This window comes from Podarcis vaucheri, assembly GCF_965113315.1.
Source record: "Podarcis vaucheri genome assembly, chromosome: 13".
In the NCBI taxonomy this organism is placed as follows: Eukaryota; Metazoa; Chordata; class Lepidosauria; order Squamata; family Lacertidae; genus Podarcis; species Podarcis vaucheri.
The window spans coordinates 33,471,555-33,491,250 of NC_138751.1; the positions used below are offsets into that span (position 1 = coordinate 33,471,555).

The 19,696-nt window shown below is 50.0% G+C and overlaps 1 protein-coding gene across 1 annotated transcript in view; it reads left to right on the top strand.

Annotated features, from left to right (window-relative positions):
• Window positions 1-19,158, top strand: part of GPR179 (G protein-coupled receptor 179) — a 45,560-nt gene extending 26,402 nt beyond the window's left edge. The window contains exons 6-11 of the mRNA XM_082197156.1: window positions 1,140-1,249; window positions 2,824-3,062; window positions 4,647-4,785; window positions 6,385-6,490; window positions 7,946-8,092; window positions 9,600-19,158. Coding sequence (XP_082053282.1) covers window positions 1,140-1,249; window positions 2,824-3,062; window positions 4,647-4,785; window positions 6,385-6,490; window positions 7,946-8,092; window positions 9,600-15,245 — 6,387 coding nt within the window. The 3' untranslated portion in view covers window positions 15,246-19,158. The remainder of the gene's footprint in view (window positions 1-1,139; window positions 1,250-2,823; window positions 3,063-4,646; window positions 4,786-6,384; window positions 6,491-7,945; window positions 8,093-9,599) is intronic.
• Window positions 19,159-19,696: the final 538 nt, after the last annotated feature.

A 19,696-nucleotide genomic window follows, 5' to 3' on the forward strand; every position in this document is an offset into this window, starting at 1 on the left:
CTTGGTGGCTATTTAGCCATGAAAAGCACAGCCTGCAGGTTGAGAAGTTTTATATTAACGCACAGAAATGGATTCTGGGAGCTAACAGCAAAGGATGGAGACTGTGAAAGCCCTCGGGGTATGTAACTAGCCAATACCAAAGAGAGCAAGCTGAGTCTGAGAGAGACTGAGCATGCCACCCTTATTTTCTTAGCCGGGGAGTGTATTCTTTGTCACTCTTGACCTGGTCCTCCTAACAGGTGAGGCCAGGGAACAATTTCCTCCACTGTTGCCCCTCTCTCCCCGAAGGGCCTCTTCCTGACCCAGTGGGGCCAGTTGTCATGTTCTTAATATTGGGTTTCTGATTTGTTTTTTAACATGATTTTTATTAAGTTTTTCATGTTTCATTACATTTCCATATCAAAAATCCATAACTTAAGACATTGCTTAAATAAAGCATCGACCTCCTTCCCTCCCTCTAACTGACTTCCACACAACTTTACCAATTTCTTCACATTTCTGTATCCACTTTTTTACCTTATGTTCATCTTTTAGCACTCACCTTCTTATATGTAAATCAGCTTCCTGCATTGGAAGATTGGCAGATAAAGATGGTTGAATACATGGAGTTGGCAAAGCTGACAGGGAAGATCTGGAATCGGCGTGATGGACTGTTTCAAAAGGACTGGAGCAAATTTATACTCTATATGAAAGAAAATTGCAAACAGTTGAAAACGTTTGTAGGTTTGAGTTGAAATGTTGGGTAATGGGAAAATAAGAGTTTCTGATTTTTCTAGAGACAGACATGCTGGGAGAGATCTCCCAGGTAAATTTTGGCCCACCAGGAGAGCAGACCAAATGATCCAGTTCAATTCTTGCAACTCTTGCGAGAGAGACAGAACGTGAGACTCTTAACCTCAGGGTGACAGGTTCGATTCCCACATTGGGCAAAAAGATTCCTGCATTGCAGAAGGGGTTGGACTAGATGACGCTTGTGGTCCCTTCCAACTCTACAATTCTATGTTTCCACGAATTTCTGCCTAGAGGAGCCCTATGCAAAAAGCCAGTGTCCTTTCCAATGTATGCATGTAGACCAGTGTTGCTTTGTTAAAAGGGTCCTCCTGATGTATATGCCATCCCTGGAATCTCCTTTCATACAGGTGTTTATCCTCTACTTCAAACCGAGCATCTTCCGCTGCATTGTTCTGCGCTGGGTGCGCATGCTGGGTTTCGCCATTGTCTATGGAACCATCACCCTCAAACTGTACAGGTAGGATTACCTTGAGGGCCACGGGCCACGACTGGTGTTGTGCCTTGATTTTCCAAAAGAGGGGGTTGCTTTGCAATATTCACTCTGATCCCCAGGGGCTTAAGAAAACAAAGAACCATAAAAAATTAGCATTTGGGGCCCAGACCCTTTTAGCCCAGCATATTGACTCTAGTCAGAGAGGTCTGAGTAATTCATATAGCTACACAGTGTGTCTTTCTTGGCCTTTATACCACCTCGGCTTCCCCCAAAAGAATTCTGGGAACTGTGATTTGGCAAGAGTGCTGCAAATTCTGGTATGGCCCTGGCCTCCACATAGAACAGCAATTTCCAAAGTTCCCTGGGAATTACTATTAAACTAGGGTAAGGGTGCATATAGGGACGCGGGTGGCGCTGTGGGTAAAAGCCTCAGCGCCTAGGGCTTGCCGATCGAAAGGTCGGCGGTTCGAATCCCCGCGGTGGGGTGCGCTCCCGCTGCTCGGTCCCAGCGCCTGCCAACCTAGCAGTTCGAAAGCACCCCCGGGTGCAAGTAGATAAATAGGTACCGCTTACCAGCGGGAAGGTAAACGGCGTTCCGTGTGCTGCGCTGGCTCGCCAGATGCAGCTTTGTCACGCTGGCCACGTGACACGGAAGTGTCTCCGGACAGCGCTGGCCCCCGGCCTATAGATGTGAGATGGGCGCACAAACCCCAGAGTCTGTCAAGACTGGCCCCTTCGGGCAGGGGTACCTTTACCTTTACCTTTAAGGGTGCATATAGGTATAAAAGTGGATCAGGGCAAATTGCATTATCTGCTCCTCGTGGCCTGAGTCTGACTTTCTCCTGCCTTTGCAACCCATTTGATGGATATTATATATGGGCCAACAAATTGATTGTAGATTTGGTGGTCTACTTTGCCCTCTCTCCTCATATGGGTTAGCCATCTTTATTTTTATGCCCAAAATGTACATTTACTCAGGTACTCATCTCCACCTTTAAAAAGTGGGTTTTTCTTTTTTTTAAAAAAGGGAAACTTTTTAAAAAGCAGCCTCAGAAAGGAGAGAGGAAATCAATCAATTCCCAGCCTATCAGTGCTGTATTTAACTAGCTTTTGCAACAAACAGGAAGGGTAAGCTCAGCCCAGAAGAAGATTGCATGTCTGACCAAAAGCTGGCAAGTGTGCTGCCGAAGCAAACTCACCGTTAAAAAGTATGTACATCTGGATGCAATCTATGGGTTGTATGTGGTGGCAGCCATACTTAGAGTAGATCCACTGAAAGCATTAGATGGGGAGGAAATGCCCTGGAAAGTGTGGGATGACATCTGCTTTGATGCAGCAGCGTCTAACCCCCCTGCAAACAAACTGGAACAAATGCCCATCAAATAACCAATGTTGTCTGATTTCCCTGTAAATCAGGATGATTCACGCAATAAACAGGTTTGCCTGGAAGCACCCAGTGATCAATGTCGAAGGTGGTTTGGTTCCAACATCGGTCGGCTACGACCACTTCTCCCTTGAGCAACACCCTTTGTGTATATATATATATATCATCGTCACCTTCCTCTTCCTCAGACCACCTCTCCCTTTCTACCCAACAGGGTCTTGAAGGTCTTTCTCTCCCGTACGGCCCAGCGAGTTCCTTACATGTCCAGCGGCCGGGTGCTGAAGATGCTGGCCTTGATTCTGCTTTTGGTGCTTTGGTTCTTAGCAGCCTGGACTGTCGGGATGCTGGAGAACATAGAAAAGAACATCCCGCTGGTGGTCCGCTCCCAGACCACCAGGGGCCTCCAGTTTTACATCTGTGACCACGACCGCTGGGACTACATGATGGTTGTGGGTGAGGAACCCTAATCCGATGGCCTGAATTCATTAGCCTCTGGCTTCTCTGCCACATGCAGGCTCCCCTTGGTCCGGGCCTGCTCTCTTTGGGGAGTCCCATAAGGTCTGCCAAGGTTCACTTCCTCCTGTGACAGTAGACAAAAACCAGGAAGCAAGCTGCCGCGATCATGAATGTTTGGCTTGCTTCTGCCAAGTCCCCTTCAGCATCAACAGCCTGGAATTATACATAACCTGTAGACCGAGCAGCGTTCCAGCCATTATGGGGGTGGGGGTGGTTTCATCTTAGGAGTCTCTTTTCTTTACCTGGTAGAGGTATGCTGTCTCTCTCTAATGGGACGTGGGTGGTGCTGTGGTCTAAACCACCAAGCCTCTTGGGCTTGCCGATCAGAAGGTCGGCGGTTTGAATCCCCACAACGGGGTGAGGCTCCTGTTGCTCTGTCCCAGCTCCTGCCAACCTAGCAGTTCGAAAGCACGCAAGTGCAAGTAGATAAATAGGTACTGCTGTGGTGGGAAGGTAAACGGCATTATCGTGCGCTCTGGTTTCCGTCATGGTATTCCATTGCACCAGAAGCGGTTTAGTCATGCTGGCCAAATGACCCAGATAGCTGTCTGTGGACAAACGCCAGCTCCCTCAGCCTGAAAGTGAGATGAGAGCTGCAACCCCCTAGTCACCTTTGACTGGACTTAACCGTCCAGGGGTCCTTTGCCTTTATTTATTTTTTTGCTGTCTCTCTAACTAGGTTGGCATCCGTCCCTCAATGGATTTTAACATCAGTAATCAATTGCTCATGTATGTGACGGGTGTTTGTGGATCGATTGTGAAAGACAGAGCTGACATCACTTTAAAAATATCTCTCTTCCTCACCCCACCCTCAGTGCTGTCTCTATTGCCCCATATTTAGTTTCTCCTCTCCGTGATCCTAACCCCACTCTTTCCCTGCCCCAGATCCCATTTCCATCTCATTCTAACCCAGTCCCTGCCCACTCCATGCCATCAGCTTCCCCCCAAAAAAACTGGCACCCCCACGACTTCCCAAGAAATCACACATGCACAATAGATGGAATCAATTTCACGTTCGGTTGTCCAGCTGAGCGGATGTGCAGCAGGGCTAGGGAATGCAATGCGCTCCAGATACAGTTGTACTACAACTTCCATCAGCCCCTGTCAGCATGGTCTGTGCCCAGGGATGATGGGAGTTGTAGTCCAACAGCAACTGGAGAGCCACAGGTTCCCCACCTCCGATGCGCAGGCATGTGTGGGGTCACGGACGGTGAGGAAACAACAGAACCGACCCATCCTTAATTTGAGCGGGGCTTGCCCAGGCTGCATTTTAAGAGGCCCCTGAAAGGCTCTGGTGCCTGAATCGCTTATACGCCACATGGTGCACCTTGGGAGTCAGGCACCTCTGGGCATGCACAAAGTGCTCACTGCAGATCAATGAGTCACCGCTGTCTGCAGAGGGGGAAAATAACCATGGGAGGCAGGGGGGGGGCGAGAGGGACAGAAGAGGCAAGCGGCAAAAACCTTACCGCATGGAGAATGGTTCATTTTGCCTCCTCTTCCCTATCTCTCGCTGTGCAGCCGAGATGCTGTTCCTGTTCTGGGGAAGTTTTCTCTGCTATGCCACTCGGGCTGTCCCTTCTGCTTTCCACGAGCCTCGCTACATGGGCATCGCCCTCCACAACGAGCTGATAACTTCTGCTGCCTTTCACGTTGTCAGGTGAGAATCACAGAACTGGAAGGGATGCTGAGCAGATCCACATCATAAATTTAAAGCACATGGGCTTGCCTTCCAAATAATTGTGGGAACTGTAGTTCTCCCCCCCCCCCGAGAGCTACAATTCCCTTAGCAAACTAGAGTTCACAGGATTCTTTGCAGCAGAGGGTTTGCATGTACTTTGAATGAGCACTGAACATGCTTTAAATGCATGGTGTAGAAAACCATCTGCTGCAACCCCCACTGCCTTGCTCAGGCCGGATCTGCAATGCAGGGTGCAAACCCAGATAAAGTGGGCTGTTTAGACCCTGCTGCAGCACCTCCAGTGACAGAGACCCTACCAGTTCCTGAAGCACCTGATTTCTACAGTCAAACTGTTAGGAACTTTCTCAAGTTTCCCCCAAATCTGCTCCCCTGCAGTATCTGGCCTCACTGGTTGTACAAATTGCCATAATAGTGGGACCCAGAGGAGTTCTGTTTTGGGCTTGGCATAGTGTAGGTGCTTTGAGCATGAGCTGAGAGCCGGGAAGTCCCAGGTTCAAAGCTTGCCTCTGCCAGGAGATCGGAAGATGGCCAATGGGCAAGGCAATCTCCTCTTAGCCCCAGCACACGACACCTGCAATTAGATTGATAGTAACCCCAATGCCTCAAGGATGGCCTCTTCCCATGTGAACCAACCCAGACCCAGCGGTCGTCATCAGGAGACGTTCTCCCTGTGCACCTTCTGTGGCACGGCTGGAGGAGGAACAGGGCCTTTTCCCTGGTGGCTCCCCACTCAGGGAATGCTTTCCCCTAGGGTACTTCCTATGGTGCCATCTTTATTTTTCTTTTGGCGCTAGGCAAAAACTTTCCCTTTTATCTGGGCTTTTAGCGCTTAATTTGAAAGGTTTCAAGTACTGTACTCATTGCCTTTTAGTGGGGCAGGATCTAGAAGACCTGCCTGATTTGCAGAGAGAGGTGTGTGTGTGTGTGTGTGTTGTGTGTGTTTAAAAAAAGGTTTCTCTTGGTTGTGTTTGTTGTAACTGGCTAAAGTGTCTGTATTGTGCTTGAGTCACTTTTGTGATGAAAGCAGCTTAACGACGACAGCCTACCTTTCAGGATTGTGGTAAGTACTATGGAAGATACAGTCGTACTTTGGAAGTGGAACGGAATCCATTCCGGAAGTCTGTTCAACTTCCAAAACATTTGGAAACCAAAGCATGGCTTCTGATTGGCTACAGGAAGCTCCTGCAGCCAATCAGAAGCCACGGAAGTCACGTCAGACGTTCAGGTTCCAAAGAACGTTCGCAAACTGGAACACTCACTTCTGGGTTTGCAGTGTTCAGGAGCCAAAACGTTCGACTTGCAAGGCGTTCGGGATCCAGGGTACGACTGCAATACATGCAAAGTGCTGAGCGAAAGTAGAAAGTGCTAAAAGTTTGTCAAGGCTGCCACTAATTTCGGCAGGAGAGGATTCCAAAATTCAACTGAACACTGCTCTGTGTGTGCGTGTGTGTTATAAATGAGCCTGCCATCGTTCTAACAAAGAATGTATCACAGTTTAATTTTCCTATCCACCTTTTCCCTCTAATGCACTGCCACCCCATTTATTTCTGGCTTCAGGTTTTTCATGGTTCCTTCCTTGCACCCTGACTGGACACTTCTGCTGTTTTTTATTCATACGCATGTCACCACCACCATGACGCTTGCACTTCTTTTCATCCCAAAGGTATGAAAACTCCAGAATTCATTACAAAAACTGTGCAGAGGCAGGATACCTCTGAATACTAGCTGTTGGGGACAGACAAGGATGAGTAAGAACATGAGAAGAGCCCTGCAGGATCAGGCCCATGCTCCATCTAAGTCCAGCACCCGCTTCTCACAATGGCCACCAAACAGCCATGAACTTCCTGCCCCGCATGTGAACCTATGTAGCTGGCTGATTAAGGCAACAGAACACTACATTAGAAGGGGCACGATAAAAGTTTATTGTACTGAAAACATACACTTCACTTGGCATTACAAAATAAAACTCTGAACTGGTGATCTCTATGGTCCCAGGCAGAGCCACCTTTTTACTCACCCAGGGCTTTTGGGGACGGACCGACTTGTGTTCCCACTGCCTGGGTCTCTCAGCTTTAATTTTCAAACTGTGCTTTCCTTTCGTTCCAGGGTTTTCAGAAAATAAATTTGTTGCCCTTTTTATTGTTTCACCGAACCATAGAATTGTAGTGTCGGAAGGGACCCTTAGGATCATCTAGCCCAGGCATAGGCAAACTCAGCCATCCAGATGTTTGGGACTACAACTCCCATCATCCCTAGCTAACAGGACCAGTAGTCAGGGATGATGGGATTTGTAGTCCCAAAACATCTGGAGGGCCGAGTTTGCCTATGCCTGATCTAGCCCTAATGCAGGAATATGCAGTTGTCCCAAACAGGGACTGAACCTGCAACCTTGGTATGCCCTGCGGAGGACCTTAAGGTCCACAAATGACAACATTTTGGAGGTCCCCAAGGCGCAAGGTGGTGAGATTGGTCTCAACTAGGGCCATGGTCATTTCAGTACTGGCCCCAACTTGGTGGAACGCTATGTCACAAGAGACTATTGCCCTGCGGGACTTGACATCTTTCCGCAGGGCCTGCAAGACAGAGCTGTTCCGTTTGGCCTTTGGTTTGGACTCAGTCTGACCCTTCCCTTACGTTTTTGATTTATGGGCTACTTTTAAAATGAGGCTGCTTTTTAAATTGCATTTTAACCTGTATTATAAATTGAGGGGGTTTTTTGTCCCCCCCTATTATGTTTCCATTGTAATTTTACTGGTGTTAGCCACCCTGAGCCTGGCTTTGGCAGGGTATAAATAAAATTATTTATTATTATTATTATTGACACCACACTCTTAAGACGACTGAGCTATCCAAGCATACCATGCTGTTTTGACTTGTTTTTTAGGGCACCCAGAGAACACCTGTTATGAGGCAGCTCTGTAAACACAGTGAGTAAATGAGCTGGGGGAGAGCATAGTGCAAATGCAGTCTTAAGATGCAGATGGCCCTAAGTCTAGAAAGAGAGGCATTTTTTCTGTAATCAGTCTCTGAGCTTTTTGGGAAGCGGCAAGCTTGAAATGGGAAGACTGGCAATGTACTGCTGAAGGAGATTCAGCAACCCATGTCTTTCCCCCCACAGTTCCTGCATGCAGGGTCGCCCTTGCGGGAGGAAATTGCTGCCGAGGTGTACGAGGACGAGCTGGACTTGAGGCGATCGGGTTCCTACCTGAACAGCAGCATCACGTCAGCCTGGAGCGAGCACAGCCTCGACCCCGATGACATTCGGGTGGGTGGAACACTCAGGACCTTCTTTTGACGCTAGCTATGCCAGAAACTGTGCAGAGTAAGAGTTGCCTTTTGCAGTCTTTCTCCTGAAGCAAACCAAATCCATACCACACAACCCGAAAGTCCAGGAAAGCTGGGGTGGAGGTCAATATTTCCAGGCGATCTAGCTGCCTTTCTTCTCAACCTAGGGTTTTGGCTGTAGGGAACCAATTGGGAGTGGTGGGGGTGGTGATAAAGCACGGACTTGGTGCATGTGTACAGCAGACAGACTTTTTTGTGCATGTGCACATTTCTGAGCACAATTCAAAGTGTTGGTGCTGACCTTTAAAGCCCTAAACGGCCTCGGCCCAGCATACCTTAAGGAGCCTCTCCACCCCCATAATTCAGGCCGGACACCGAGGTCTGGCGCCGAGGGCCTTTTGGCGGTTCCCTCCCTGCGAGAAGTGAGGTTACATGGAACAAGGCAGAGGGCCTTCTCGGTAGTGGCACCCGCCCTGTGGAACACCCTCCCATCAGATGTCAAGGAAATAATCAACTCTCTGATTTTTAGAAGATATCTGAAGGCAGCCCTGTTTAGGGAAGTTTTTTATGACTGATGTCTTAATGTATTTTTAATATTTTGTTGGAAGCCGCCCAGAATGGCTGGGGAAACCCAGCCAGATGGGAGTGGTATAAATAAATAAATAATTTTAACACCGATAACATCCCATCCGTGCCATCCATCCCTTACCACTCCATTCATGTTCACGTATGAATGGATGTGCATTCATACAAACATTCAGTGCCTGGGAATGGAGCAGGCAAGCCTGAGATGCTTACCTTCCATTCCTTGCTATGGGTCAACCGTACGTGTCGAGGCCACATGAACTGAAAACCTCAGTGTGGTCAGCCCCACCCAGCTAAAGGCTTCTGCCAACCGTGCTTCCTTGCCTCCCTTCCCATGCCACAACTGGCCCCCGGTGGAACGAAATGCCAGCATGGAACGGGGGGGACGGGGGACGGACGAGCCATGACCCTTAATAGTAGCTACTTCCGGTCAGTGCTTTTGGTTTCAAGGTTTCAAGGGGGTACTCAAGAGTACACAGTACTGGGACCTCTTTTGTTGTTGTTAAAAAGTGTGTCGCTTACTGTAGTGACTTCATGGTGAGTCCCGGCACCTATTTTTCTAGAAAAAAAGCACTGCTTCCGGTGATCCTAAGTATAGGGGGCCTGGGACCCTCCAGATGGCATTGGACTCCCAATGCCCATCAGCCACCGCCAGGGATGATGGGAGTCGTAATCCATCAAAACCCAGAGGGCTCGCAGGTTCTGATCAAGGAAAGAAGGCCTTGCATTTATAAAACCCCACGGTGTTGTCGTTGAGCCCCTACGATGACACAACTGTTGCCATTAGGCTTTTGACTGAATAAGGGTTTTCTTTTTGTCTTCCCTCTTCCCCCCCTTTTGTGTCTGTGTCCCCCCGCTTCACCGCAACCGCCACCCCCCTCCCCGCTACACATAACATGTAGGATGAACTGAAAAAGCTTTACACGCAACTTGAGGTTCACAAGACCAAGAAGATGACGGCCAACAACCCTCATCTTCAGAAGAAGAGAAGTTCCAAGCGGGGCCTGGGCCGTTCCCTCATGAGGCGCATCACCGAGATCCCCGAGTCGATGTCCCGGCAGCACAGCAAAGAGGAGAAAGACGGGTCTGTGGGGGGAGAGAGCCGCTCCGGGTCCTACAAGCGCAGGCCCTTGGATTCCGGCAGCTCGAGCATGAAACTGAAAGAGGACTCCTCTTCCAGACACAAGGCAGCCTCCTCGCTGAAGAAGTCCTACAGCACTTACGAGCACGTGAGGGATGCCAAGGAGAACAGCTTACCAGCCAGGCACGACAGTTGCAAAGAAGCTCCTTTGCTAGACTCGCTGATGAGGAAAAAGCTAGCCAAGAAAGCCTCGGAGAGGTCCAACAGCGACTCTCTCGACGACTCGGCCCCTCTGGTCTACAAGTCGGCCAGCGCTCACAACCTGACGGCGGATAAGAAGCCTCTGCATCCCAGGCCTTCCCCTTTGCAGAAATCCCTCAGCGTCGTCACCAGCGCCAAAGAGAAAGCCTTGCTCCTCACCAGCAGGGCCTACTTGGAAGACGGCAGTAAGCTAGCCCAAGACAAAGGGAGCAGAGCAGCTGTGGAAAGTGACTCTGCAATGGAAAGTGACGTCTCCGGGCACACAGAGGTTACTGACGTGGCCTCGGAGGTGGCAGCGAAACAGCTCCAGAGGGACGATACCTCAGAGGGAACTGTGAGCTCCCTCCTGGAAGACGGCAGCTCCAGCAGAGAAGCTGCGACGGCCCCCTCGACGCCCTCGGAAAGCAGATCCCAGAAGCATGTCACATACGCGTCCATCAGGAGCATCAGCGTCAACACCTCCGATTTGCTTGGGAAGAGGCACCCGATCAGCAAGAAGATACCCCCCGAACCACCTGTCAGGCAGCAAAGTTTGGCTCACAGCCTCAAAAGGAAAGACTCTGCTCCTCAGGATGGCCTGGACCAAATGCAACCTTCTTCTGAGCCCTGCCCAGGTGATCTCAAAGATATGTCCATGGGAAACATATGTCCATGGGAAACGGAGGAGCCTCTGGCAAAGGCTGAGACAGAAAGGACCAGGCAGGCCGAAGGAGCCGTGCCACTTTCTTCCCCGGTGGCGCTAAACAGGCTGGCCTCCATGGCTGCAGAAGTCTGCCCTTGGGAAGTCATGGAAGTGCCTGTCCCGAGCAAAAAGGACTCTGAGACAAGCGAGTCAGACAGCCAGAAGAGTTCTCCTGAGAAACAGCCCCAAGCATCCATTTCCAAAAGCTCCATGAAAGGCTTAGGCATGGCCATCAAAGCATTCAACCGGTCGAGGATAAAGACAAGCATAAGGGCAAGGAAGGATGCCGAAGAAAGCCAGAAGAAAAATGAGAAGGATGCCAACGGAAAGAGTGAGAAGCCCAAGTTGGCAGCGACAGCCTCAGTGTCTGCCGGAGGAGGGTCACCAAGGAAACAGGTGATTGCAGAGACCAGGGCAAAGGTAGTCAGCAAGCAAGCAACCATTTGTCCTTGGGATGAGAAAGAGGAGGAGGAAGAGGCCCTTCCGAGCACTAAGAATAGTCCAAGCAAAGCGCTGGAGGTCTGTCCTTGGGAGGTCAGCACAGAAGCAATAGGTTCCCAAGGTGCTGGAGAGATGCACCCTAGCAGGCTGGAAAGAAGCAAGAGCCAACGGGAATCTGTGTGCCCCTGGGAGAGTGTGGAGGAGGATCAAAAGCGAGAGGGCAAAACTGCTACCACTCCCCCTCTAGTGGTTTCCAAGGCAGACAGCAAAAAGGCAGAGGCGTGTCCTTGGGAAGTGGCTGAGATCCCAGCCAGCACAAAAACTGACCAACCGTCCTGGGGAACCAGCAGTGCCTTGACAGAGGACAAGGCAGTAACAGAGGGCAGAGGGAAGCCTTCTGATGGGCCCAAGAAAGGAACATCTTTGAGAGAGGCTCTTCCAAGTGAATCCCAAGAGAAGGCTGATTCCAGAGATATCAAGGAGCCCTCTCTGGGAACAGAGATTGAGAAGAGCCCGGGCCTGTCCAAGGGAGACCGAAAGAAACCTGGGAGCGTTGAGAGGAGGAGGGCACAGGTTAGTCCTTGGGAATCTGAAGAGGTTGACATCAGTGTTAAAACACAGATCTGCCCTTGGGAAATGGAAGAACTTCCCTCAAAGATAAAGACATCTCAGGAGGAAAACGAAGGATCCTCCAAAGAGACAAAGAGCACCACCCTGCTAAGACCAGCAGGAGGGAAAGAAGCCAGCCACCAAGAAGACTCTGTTTGCCCCTGGGAGTCCATGGAATTGCCAGGGGGAAAAGATGCTCAACATGGAGCAACTCTGAGGAAATCTGACAGCGGAGCAGACATCAAAGCGGCAATATGCCCTTGGGAGATGAGCGATGCAGCATCGGAGAAAGTGTGTGGAGTTTCAGGGGAAGGCTCCAAAGGGACTGAAGGCAAAAAGATCAAAGGTCCGTTGTCCAAAAACAGGAAACTGGAGAGAGACAGCAGCTATCAAGGCACTGTTTGCCCTTGGGAGGATGCAGGTGCTGAAGGCTCTTCTACAAAACCTGCCACCCAAACACAAGAACCGCCCAAAGCAGCTTTGAAGGCATCAAGCAGTGGGGAAGGTAAAAAACTGGAGGTCTGCCCTTGGGAAACGGAGGCCGCCGCAGTGTGTCCCTGGGAAGCAGCTGCACCTTCATTAGAAAAAGGACCGAACTGGCCTGAAGGAGAACCTTCCAAGGGCATTATATTGCAAGCACCACATCCCCTTAAAACACCAGAGGACAACGTACAGCGCGGCTCTGTCTGTCCCTGGGAGGACGTGGAATTGGAGGGTACTTTGCTAAAGCCCTGTGCAAAAGCTTTAGACCCAAGTAACATCAGCTCAAAGAAGCCTGACAGCTTCCAGAGCAAAACGGCAGAGGTTGCTCCCTGGGAAGCACAAGAGGCAGAAGCAGGTATTAGAATAGCAAGCACAGTCTCCAAAGAGGAGAAAACAGGACCTAGGGATGCAGCACCAGAGAAGGGAAGCAGCGGGACTAGAGAGCCAGTCTGCCCATGGGAGAGCACAGGTAGGGAAGATTCACTTATCCAACCTAAGCTCAAGAGTCCGGATCTGTCCAAAGGCAGCTTGAAATTGGACCGTGTGGAAAGCCAAAAGGCAGAAATTTGCCCGTGGGAAACTGCAAGCGCCGACGTTGGTGCTAAAGCAGAAATCTGCCCCTGGGAAGTGCCTCCAGCTCAGTCAGAAAGAAGGTCCTCAAAGCAAGATGCCAATGGGGCAGCAAAGGTGGTTGGAGACGCCACGTCTAAACCTCTGGAGAAGGCAAGCAGTCCACGAGAATCTATCTGCCCTTGGGAGACCGTGGACACCGATGACCCGTCAACCAGGCCCAGTGCTAAGAGTCCAGGCCCATCTAAAGCCGTCTCTAAAAAATCCATTAGCGTTGAAAGCCTTAAGGTGGAGGTGTGTCCCTGGGAAAGTCAGGAGGCAGAACCCAGCCATAAGGCAGATGTGTGCCCATGGGAGATGCCTTCAAGTCCGGTAGGCAAGAGGCCATCGCCAGAGGGTGCTGGGGCTCGTGAGAGCCAGAGGGCTGCCCCACTGAACCAAGTAGGTGCTTCTAAAACAACAGAGAAGGTGAGAAGCGCTCGAGAGTCTGCCTGCCCCTGGGACAACGCAGAAGAACCCGGTGAACTCTCTGCTCAACCTGAAGGGTCCAAAATCCCTACCAAGAAATCAGACAGTGTTGAGAGCTTAAAGGCAGAGGTCTGTCCTTGGGAAGTAACTGAAGGAAGTGCAGTGGGGAAGGAGGAGGAGGGTGGGGTCGCCAAAGGGAAAGACGGCAGCAGGAGCCCCTCCCCACGGGTTTTATGGAAGCCAATGGAGGAGCTAAGTAGCTCGCGAGAGGACATCTGTCCATGGGAGAGCATGGAACTTGATGAACCTTCAGGAAGGTCCGGAGGCCAAAGCCCAGCCCTTTCCAAAGCTGGATCAAGGAAATCAGACAGCGCTGAAAGTTTACGGGCCGAGGTTTGTCCATGGGAGACGGAGGAAGAAGAAGCAAGCAGCACGATGGACATCTGCCCATGGTCTGTAGCCACAGCCCCATTTGAAAAAGGGAAGGGAAGGGGGAGTCCACTTGAGATTTCCCAGGGGAAGAAAGGCAAGGCACAAAGAAGTCCAGACTCAAAGAAAGCTGGAGGAGAAACATTTAAGAAGATAGAGAAGTCAAAAAGCCACCAGGAGTATGGTGCCACCCGGGAGAGTATGGACTTTGAGAAGCCACCTGCCAAAAGCACCCGAAGTCTAGATCTGTTGCAGGTCAGGACAGAAGTAACCAGCCCTCAAGAATCCATCTGCCCTTGGGAGAGCGTGGAACTGTCCAGCAGCAGAAGTCCAGACCTGTCCCGAGCTAGCTCAAAGAAATCAAGCAGCGCCGAAAGCTTGAGGGCAGAGGTGTGTCCTTGGGAAGTTGAGGATGAGGAGTCTAGTGGCAAGACTGATATGTTCCCCGTGAAAACGCCGCCAGCGCCAGTCGCCAGAGGGGCATCAATGCAAGATGCAAAGGGAGCCTCAACGGCCAAAGCGCTGACCGCTCCAGGTTTGAAGACAGCTGAGGGAGAAGTTGCCTCTAAGAAGATAGAGAAGACTCAAAGCCATCAAGGGTTTTCTCACCCCCAGAAAACTGGCGACGAATTCTCAGTAAAAGGGAGTAAAAGCCTAGATCTGTCCAAGGTTGGCTCCATGAAATCAGAGAGTGTTGAAAGTCTAAAAGCTGAGGTTTGCCCATGGGAGACCCAGGAATTCGGATCTCCTGCCCAGGTTGAAGTGTGCCCATGGGACCTGGCTGGGGCGCTGTTTGAGAAAGGGACATTGAGTAAGGATGTGGGTGCCGTTTCAAAGGAGGGTATAACAGCAGGTTCAAAAGGCCCCGAAAAACCACCAAAACCTCTGCAGAAAGGGACAAGCGTTCGAGAAAACATCTGTCCATGGGAGAGCACGGACACTGCGGAAGCCTCGATCGCAAGTGCTCCTGCCACCGCCGCCTCCAAGAAGCCCGGCAGCACCGAAAGCAGGAAGACAGAGGTCTGCCCTTGGGAAACAGATCAGCCGGAAGCATCCACTAAAGAGGACGTTTGTCCGTGGGAAGCAGGAACGCTGTTGCCTACTAAGAATGAAAGACATCCGACACACACCGGTGGGACAGAGAAGGCAACGGCCAGCATGAAGAGGTCCCAGAGCAAAGAGGCTGGTCTGGCTGGACACAAGCCTTTGTGTCGCAGTCTTCCGCCCCAAGGTCTAAGCAAAGGTAGCAGCCTACTTGTGGATACACCAGCGAGACGCCAAAGTGACCGCCCTGTGGCTGACGTCTGCCCTTGGGAAGCAGAGGGGGACTCTGTATTGACTGGGGGAGAGACTGCTGAAATCAGCAAAAGCTTCTCTGAGGTGTGTCCCTGGGATGAGCCCAGCCCTGCTGCTGCCACCGCCACTTCAATGAAAAGCAAAGAAGCGAAGGAGTCTGGGGCGGGCGAGGCAGAGGGTCCCCCCAGCAAAGCCAAATCAGACATCTGTCCCTGGGACTGTGACTGAACCCGACGCAGCCGAGGACTCGCTTAGAGAGAAAAATCTTCTTGAGAAAGGACTGCCCGTGCAGCCACAAAATGGCTCAAGTCAGCCGGCTGCCCGGATTTGAAAACAAAAGACTTCTGCCAGCTCTGGTGATGCTGCTGACCACATTTGATAAGGGAAATGAACTATGCTTGGGCATTACCAGGCTGGCAGACTGCTGTTTGTTAGAGAAAAGTTGTACCTTCCTGCCTTCATTTGCAGAAAACCCAAGCTAGCTGCTCAAGTCTGCACGTTCCGTTCTGTGTGTGTAGCGTGTAGAACCCAGCCTTGCCTTGACGTCCCCCCAGGTGTTTCCACACCACCCACTCCTGATGTCTGCAAACAACACCACCTGGATAACATGCTCACATTAAACAAGTAAATTAATAAGAGGGGCTTTGAGCAAGCTTGAACATCAAATCACAAGGGAACTGGGAACTATTCGACAGAGAGACTTGCATAAATTACATAGGTTTCTTTCCTGGGTTTTCTTTTACAACTTTGATCTGAACTAGGTGGCTTAACGGGTTGGGAACAAGAACAAATGTAGTTCATTGTGGCTAATGAACGACTGGGTAATGAATCCCGAAGTGTTACTTATTGTTTCAAGTAATGAGCAGAATTGTTTCTGTCTTCCCTTTGCAAGGGAAAGGGGATAATTCTGCTCAGGATAATCTTCCCGTTTAATTCCAAACCTCATACCTGCTCTTCTCTATTTATCGCAGCAGTGGAGAACCTTTGGCCCTTCAGGTTGCTGTTGGACTACAACTCCCATCATCCCTGATCATTAGCCATGCTGGTTGGGGCTGATGGGAGTTGTAGCCCAGCGACACCTGGAGGGCCATTGGTTCCCAACTGCTGATTTATCAGAATTGGGGCCAGCCCTATCATTGGATAAAATAAGGCAGCTGCCTCACGTTGGGCATCATGAAAGCGCAACAAAAAAGTTTATTCTTTGCTATTATTGCATTTGCCGCAGAAAGAGAAGAGGCATTCATGGTATTTTCTGTCTCAGGTGCCAAAATAACTTGGCTGATCTTGGGTACTATACTATGCACCTTGATTTGGGGTGGGGTCCAACATTTGCTGCTCCAGCTCAGGCAGCAAAGCTTCTGAAGTTGGACCTGCTCCCAGACCCACATAAGGTTAACGGTTTGTTTTTTAATGCCTCCAAAGGTATCTGAATGTTAACTTTTGGTTATCAGTCGCTCTGCAAGTCATCCCCCACGCCCAGATGTTTTCACATATCTTTTGGGAGGACATGTCATGAGCAGTTTTAATAATTGGCTGACACAAAGGAAGCCTTAATGTTTGCCTAAAGTGGGGAATCTCAGAATTTCCCCAGGGATTAAGCCTGGGACTTTCCAGCCCTGCTGGATTGGACAAAAAGCCCATCTACCAGCTCAGCATCCTATTCTCACAGTGACCAACCAGGTGCCTATCTACTGGAAGCCTGGAAACATGCTGCCTTTTCCTGCTCTGGGCCAGGCGAGTCTTTCTGTTTGCCAGCATGAACCGAGTGTGCACAGTGAAGCACACACAAGTCTTCCCTGCAACTGCCTATTGCAGAGGAGTGGCAGCTAAGCTGTAACTTCTACAAAGTTTGTTCATTGTTACTTGGCTACCGAAGGGAGGGGGCTAACCCTTCCATCCTGCCTCTGCTGACCCTTAGTCTTTTGCCCTTTCTTCTTAAATTGTGTGCCAGACTTTCACCTGCTTATCTCCCCCCCCCCCCAATGAAACTCAGGAAGTAGCTTTAGGTTCAGTACTAGGACGAGCTAATCAGCACTATGGCAGTCAGTAGGCTTTCACCTTGTCTTTTGGGGCATGCATGGTGGCATGGACAGAAATGACCCAATCCAAGAGTCACTGCAGGAGAGAAAAAATATCTCGGTGTGGCAACACATACCGCATAAAGCAGCCTCCATATGGTGGTTGTAGCTTGGCAATTGAGCCCTCGATTGATGGACAAAGTATCTCTAGGTTGGACAGGGAAGGAAACCCTGCTAAAAGAGAGACACAGCCAGTCACTGGCCAGTTTTGTTGGAGGCACACTTTTAGAATAAAATAATAATTGCTCAGCCTCAAAGAATATCCTCCATATTTCTTATTGAGTCTCTGGTCTGACTGCCTTAGTTAGAGGCAAGCAAACCCAAAACAGTGACTGACACCGAGATGGAACATGCAACGTCCCTCCAAAAGTGGGTAACTCTGCTGTGTCTCTGCAACTGTGAGTGACGGGATCACTCAACCACACCTGAGAGGCAGCAGAATTACAACAAGGAGACCAAGTGGGAAAGAGGCATGGCCAGAGTAGTGAATCATAGAAACACAATGGGCAGGCGGCCTCCTCTGAGGACGGACACCTTGGGCTCAAAGGAGCCTTTTGTTTATTTCTCATGGCACACTGCTGCCATGCCCTGGGGTCATCCTTTTTGGAACGGCCAACCTGGAGAGCTTGCAGTGGGATTTTCTTTGGAGGTCCCTCTCTATTCCCAGTTCCTTTGCCCTGCAAGGCAAGGCTGCTCTTATCCCCACTCTACAAAGCTTCACTGGGCCTAAGTCCCTCCTTTCTGGTCCAGAGCCAACAGTACATGGAAGCGCACAGCAGGAATGGAGGCATCTCAGCACAACATGGCGGCACTATGGGGATAGCCTATTCAAACTCAGCATCCCAGGAAGCACTGCCTACAGGAGATTCCATCCTAGCTGCCATTGTGCATAAGAAAACATGTCGCCGGGACTGGATTTCTGGTAGAAAAGCCCCCTTATAGTGTAGAAAAGTACAGTGGTACCTTGGGTGACAGATGCTTCAGGTTACAGATGCTTCAGGTTACAGACTCTGCTAACCCGGAAGTTGTTCCTCGGGTTAAGAACTTTGCTTCAGGATGAGAACAGAAATCACGTACCAGCTGCGTGGCAGCAGTGGGAGGCCCCATTAGCTAAAGTGGTACCTCAGGTTAAGCACAGTTTCAGGTTAAGAATGGAACTCGAGAACAAATTAAGTTCTTAACCCGAGGTACCACTGTACAGGAAGTGAATAGGTTATAGGTTCAACTGGCCTGGCTTGACCCATTGGCAACCTAGGGAGGATCAAGGGGTTGAAAGATGGATTCCTGCACACATCTAAAGACAAACCCATTGAACGTGAACGTTCCATTCAGATCTCCTCCTCGCCATAGCTGCTTAAATTAAGAATGGGGAACCTCAGGCCCAGGGACCAGATGTCCTCCAGGCTGCCCCCAGGCCACACCATTAACCCATGCTGCTCCGTGCCCCTCTCAAGTGCTTTTGCCTGGCTGCAGTGTGACCTTGAATTGTGACCATGCTTCTTGCTTGCTTGGATGTAGGATAGACAGACGCGCGTGAGTGTGCAGAAACCTGACTCGTGTGTGGCTGGAATGCAGCCTACTATACAATGGTAAGAGTCACATCCCTTACTCTACCTCCTTTTGCATCCAGCCTCACCTACTTTCACACCACTTGCATGCATGCAACCGCCTCCCCACCCACCCCACCCCCAGCTGCCCATGAAGGGTTTGTGACCCTCCAGCGAAAAAAAGGTTCTCCACTCCTGGCTTCACTTACTGAGAATCAGGAGAAGAATTCAGGGGGAAAGGATCACTTCTCTTTATTCCCCTCTCCTCCCCATGCAAAGAAACTGCAAGCAGCACACACACACACATTTTCTGCTTTACAATAAAGCAGGGATCCGATATTTACTTTATGGGTCCCACTTCCCCCCTGTGAGCTGTGTCTCGTTGCACTTTTAGGAAGTACCGCTAATGTAGTGTGTGAGGTCGCCCCTGTCTGTCTCAGCACTGAATATCAAACGAGGTCATCTAATTCTGTAATAAATGTAAATACATAAATAAAAGACTTATCTCTATATTGATAGGATGTGTGTGGCTGATTCTTTGGATTTATATCGGGGTGGATCTTCTTTTTCTTTTTTGTAACACTGACCTTGTTTTCACAATGCTCTGTGCAGAAGGAATCAGGTGCTTATCGTTACCCCAGCCAATTGTGGCTGTAGTATTTTTTAAGGCACATTTTTTTTAAAACAACAACTTATTTTAGCACTGACTACATGTATAGCCTTGCTTATAAACCCCAATTTAAGAAAACAAGTCTGATATCAAGTCCACATATAAGAGGAAGATCCAGAATGATGCCGTGGGCCCACTCTTTGTGTGTATGTGTCAGGGAAGGGGTTAGCCTTGCCAACACCTCCACTTTGGTAAGGACTGATGATCATTCCAGCTGAAACTGACCAAGCAGCAATCAGGAGAAACTCCCTGCATGTTTCTTGTAGGTAGAACATTCAGAGATAGCGAGAACAGGGGAGTTCTATTCAAGCCATTATAAGAATGCAGCACTGTGTGTTTGGAAAATGCAATGTTCCCAAAACAACAGGGTTTCTTTGTTTGGAA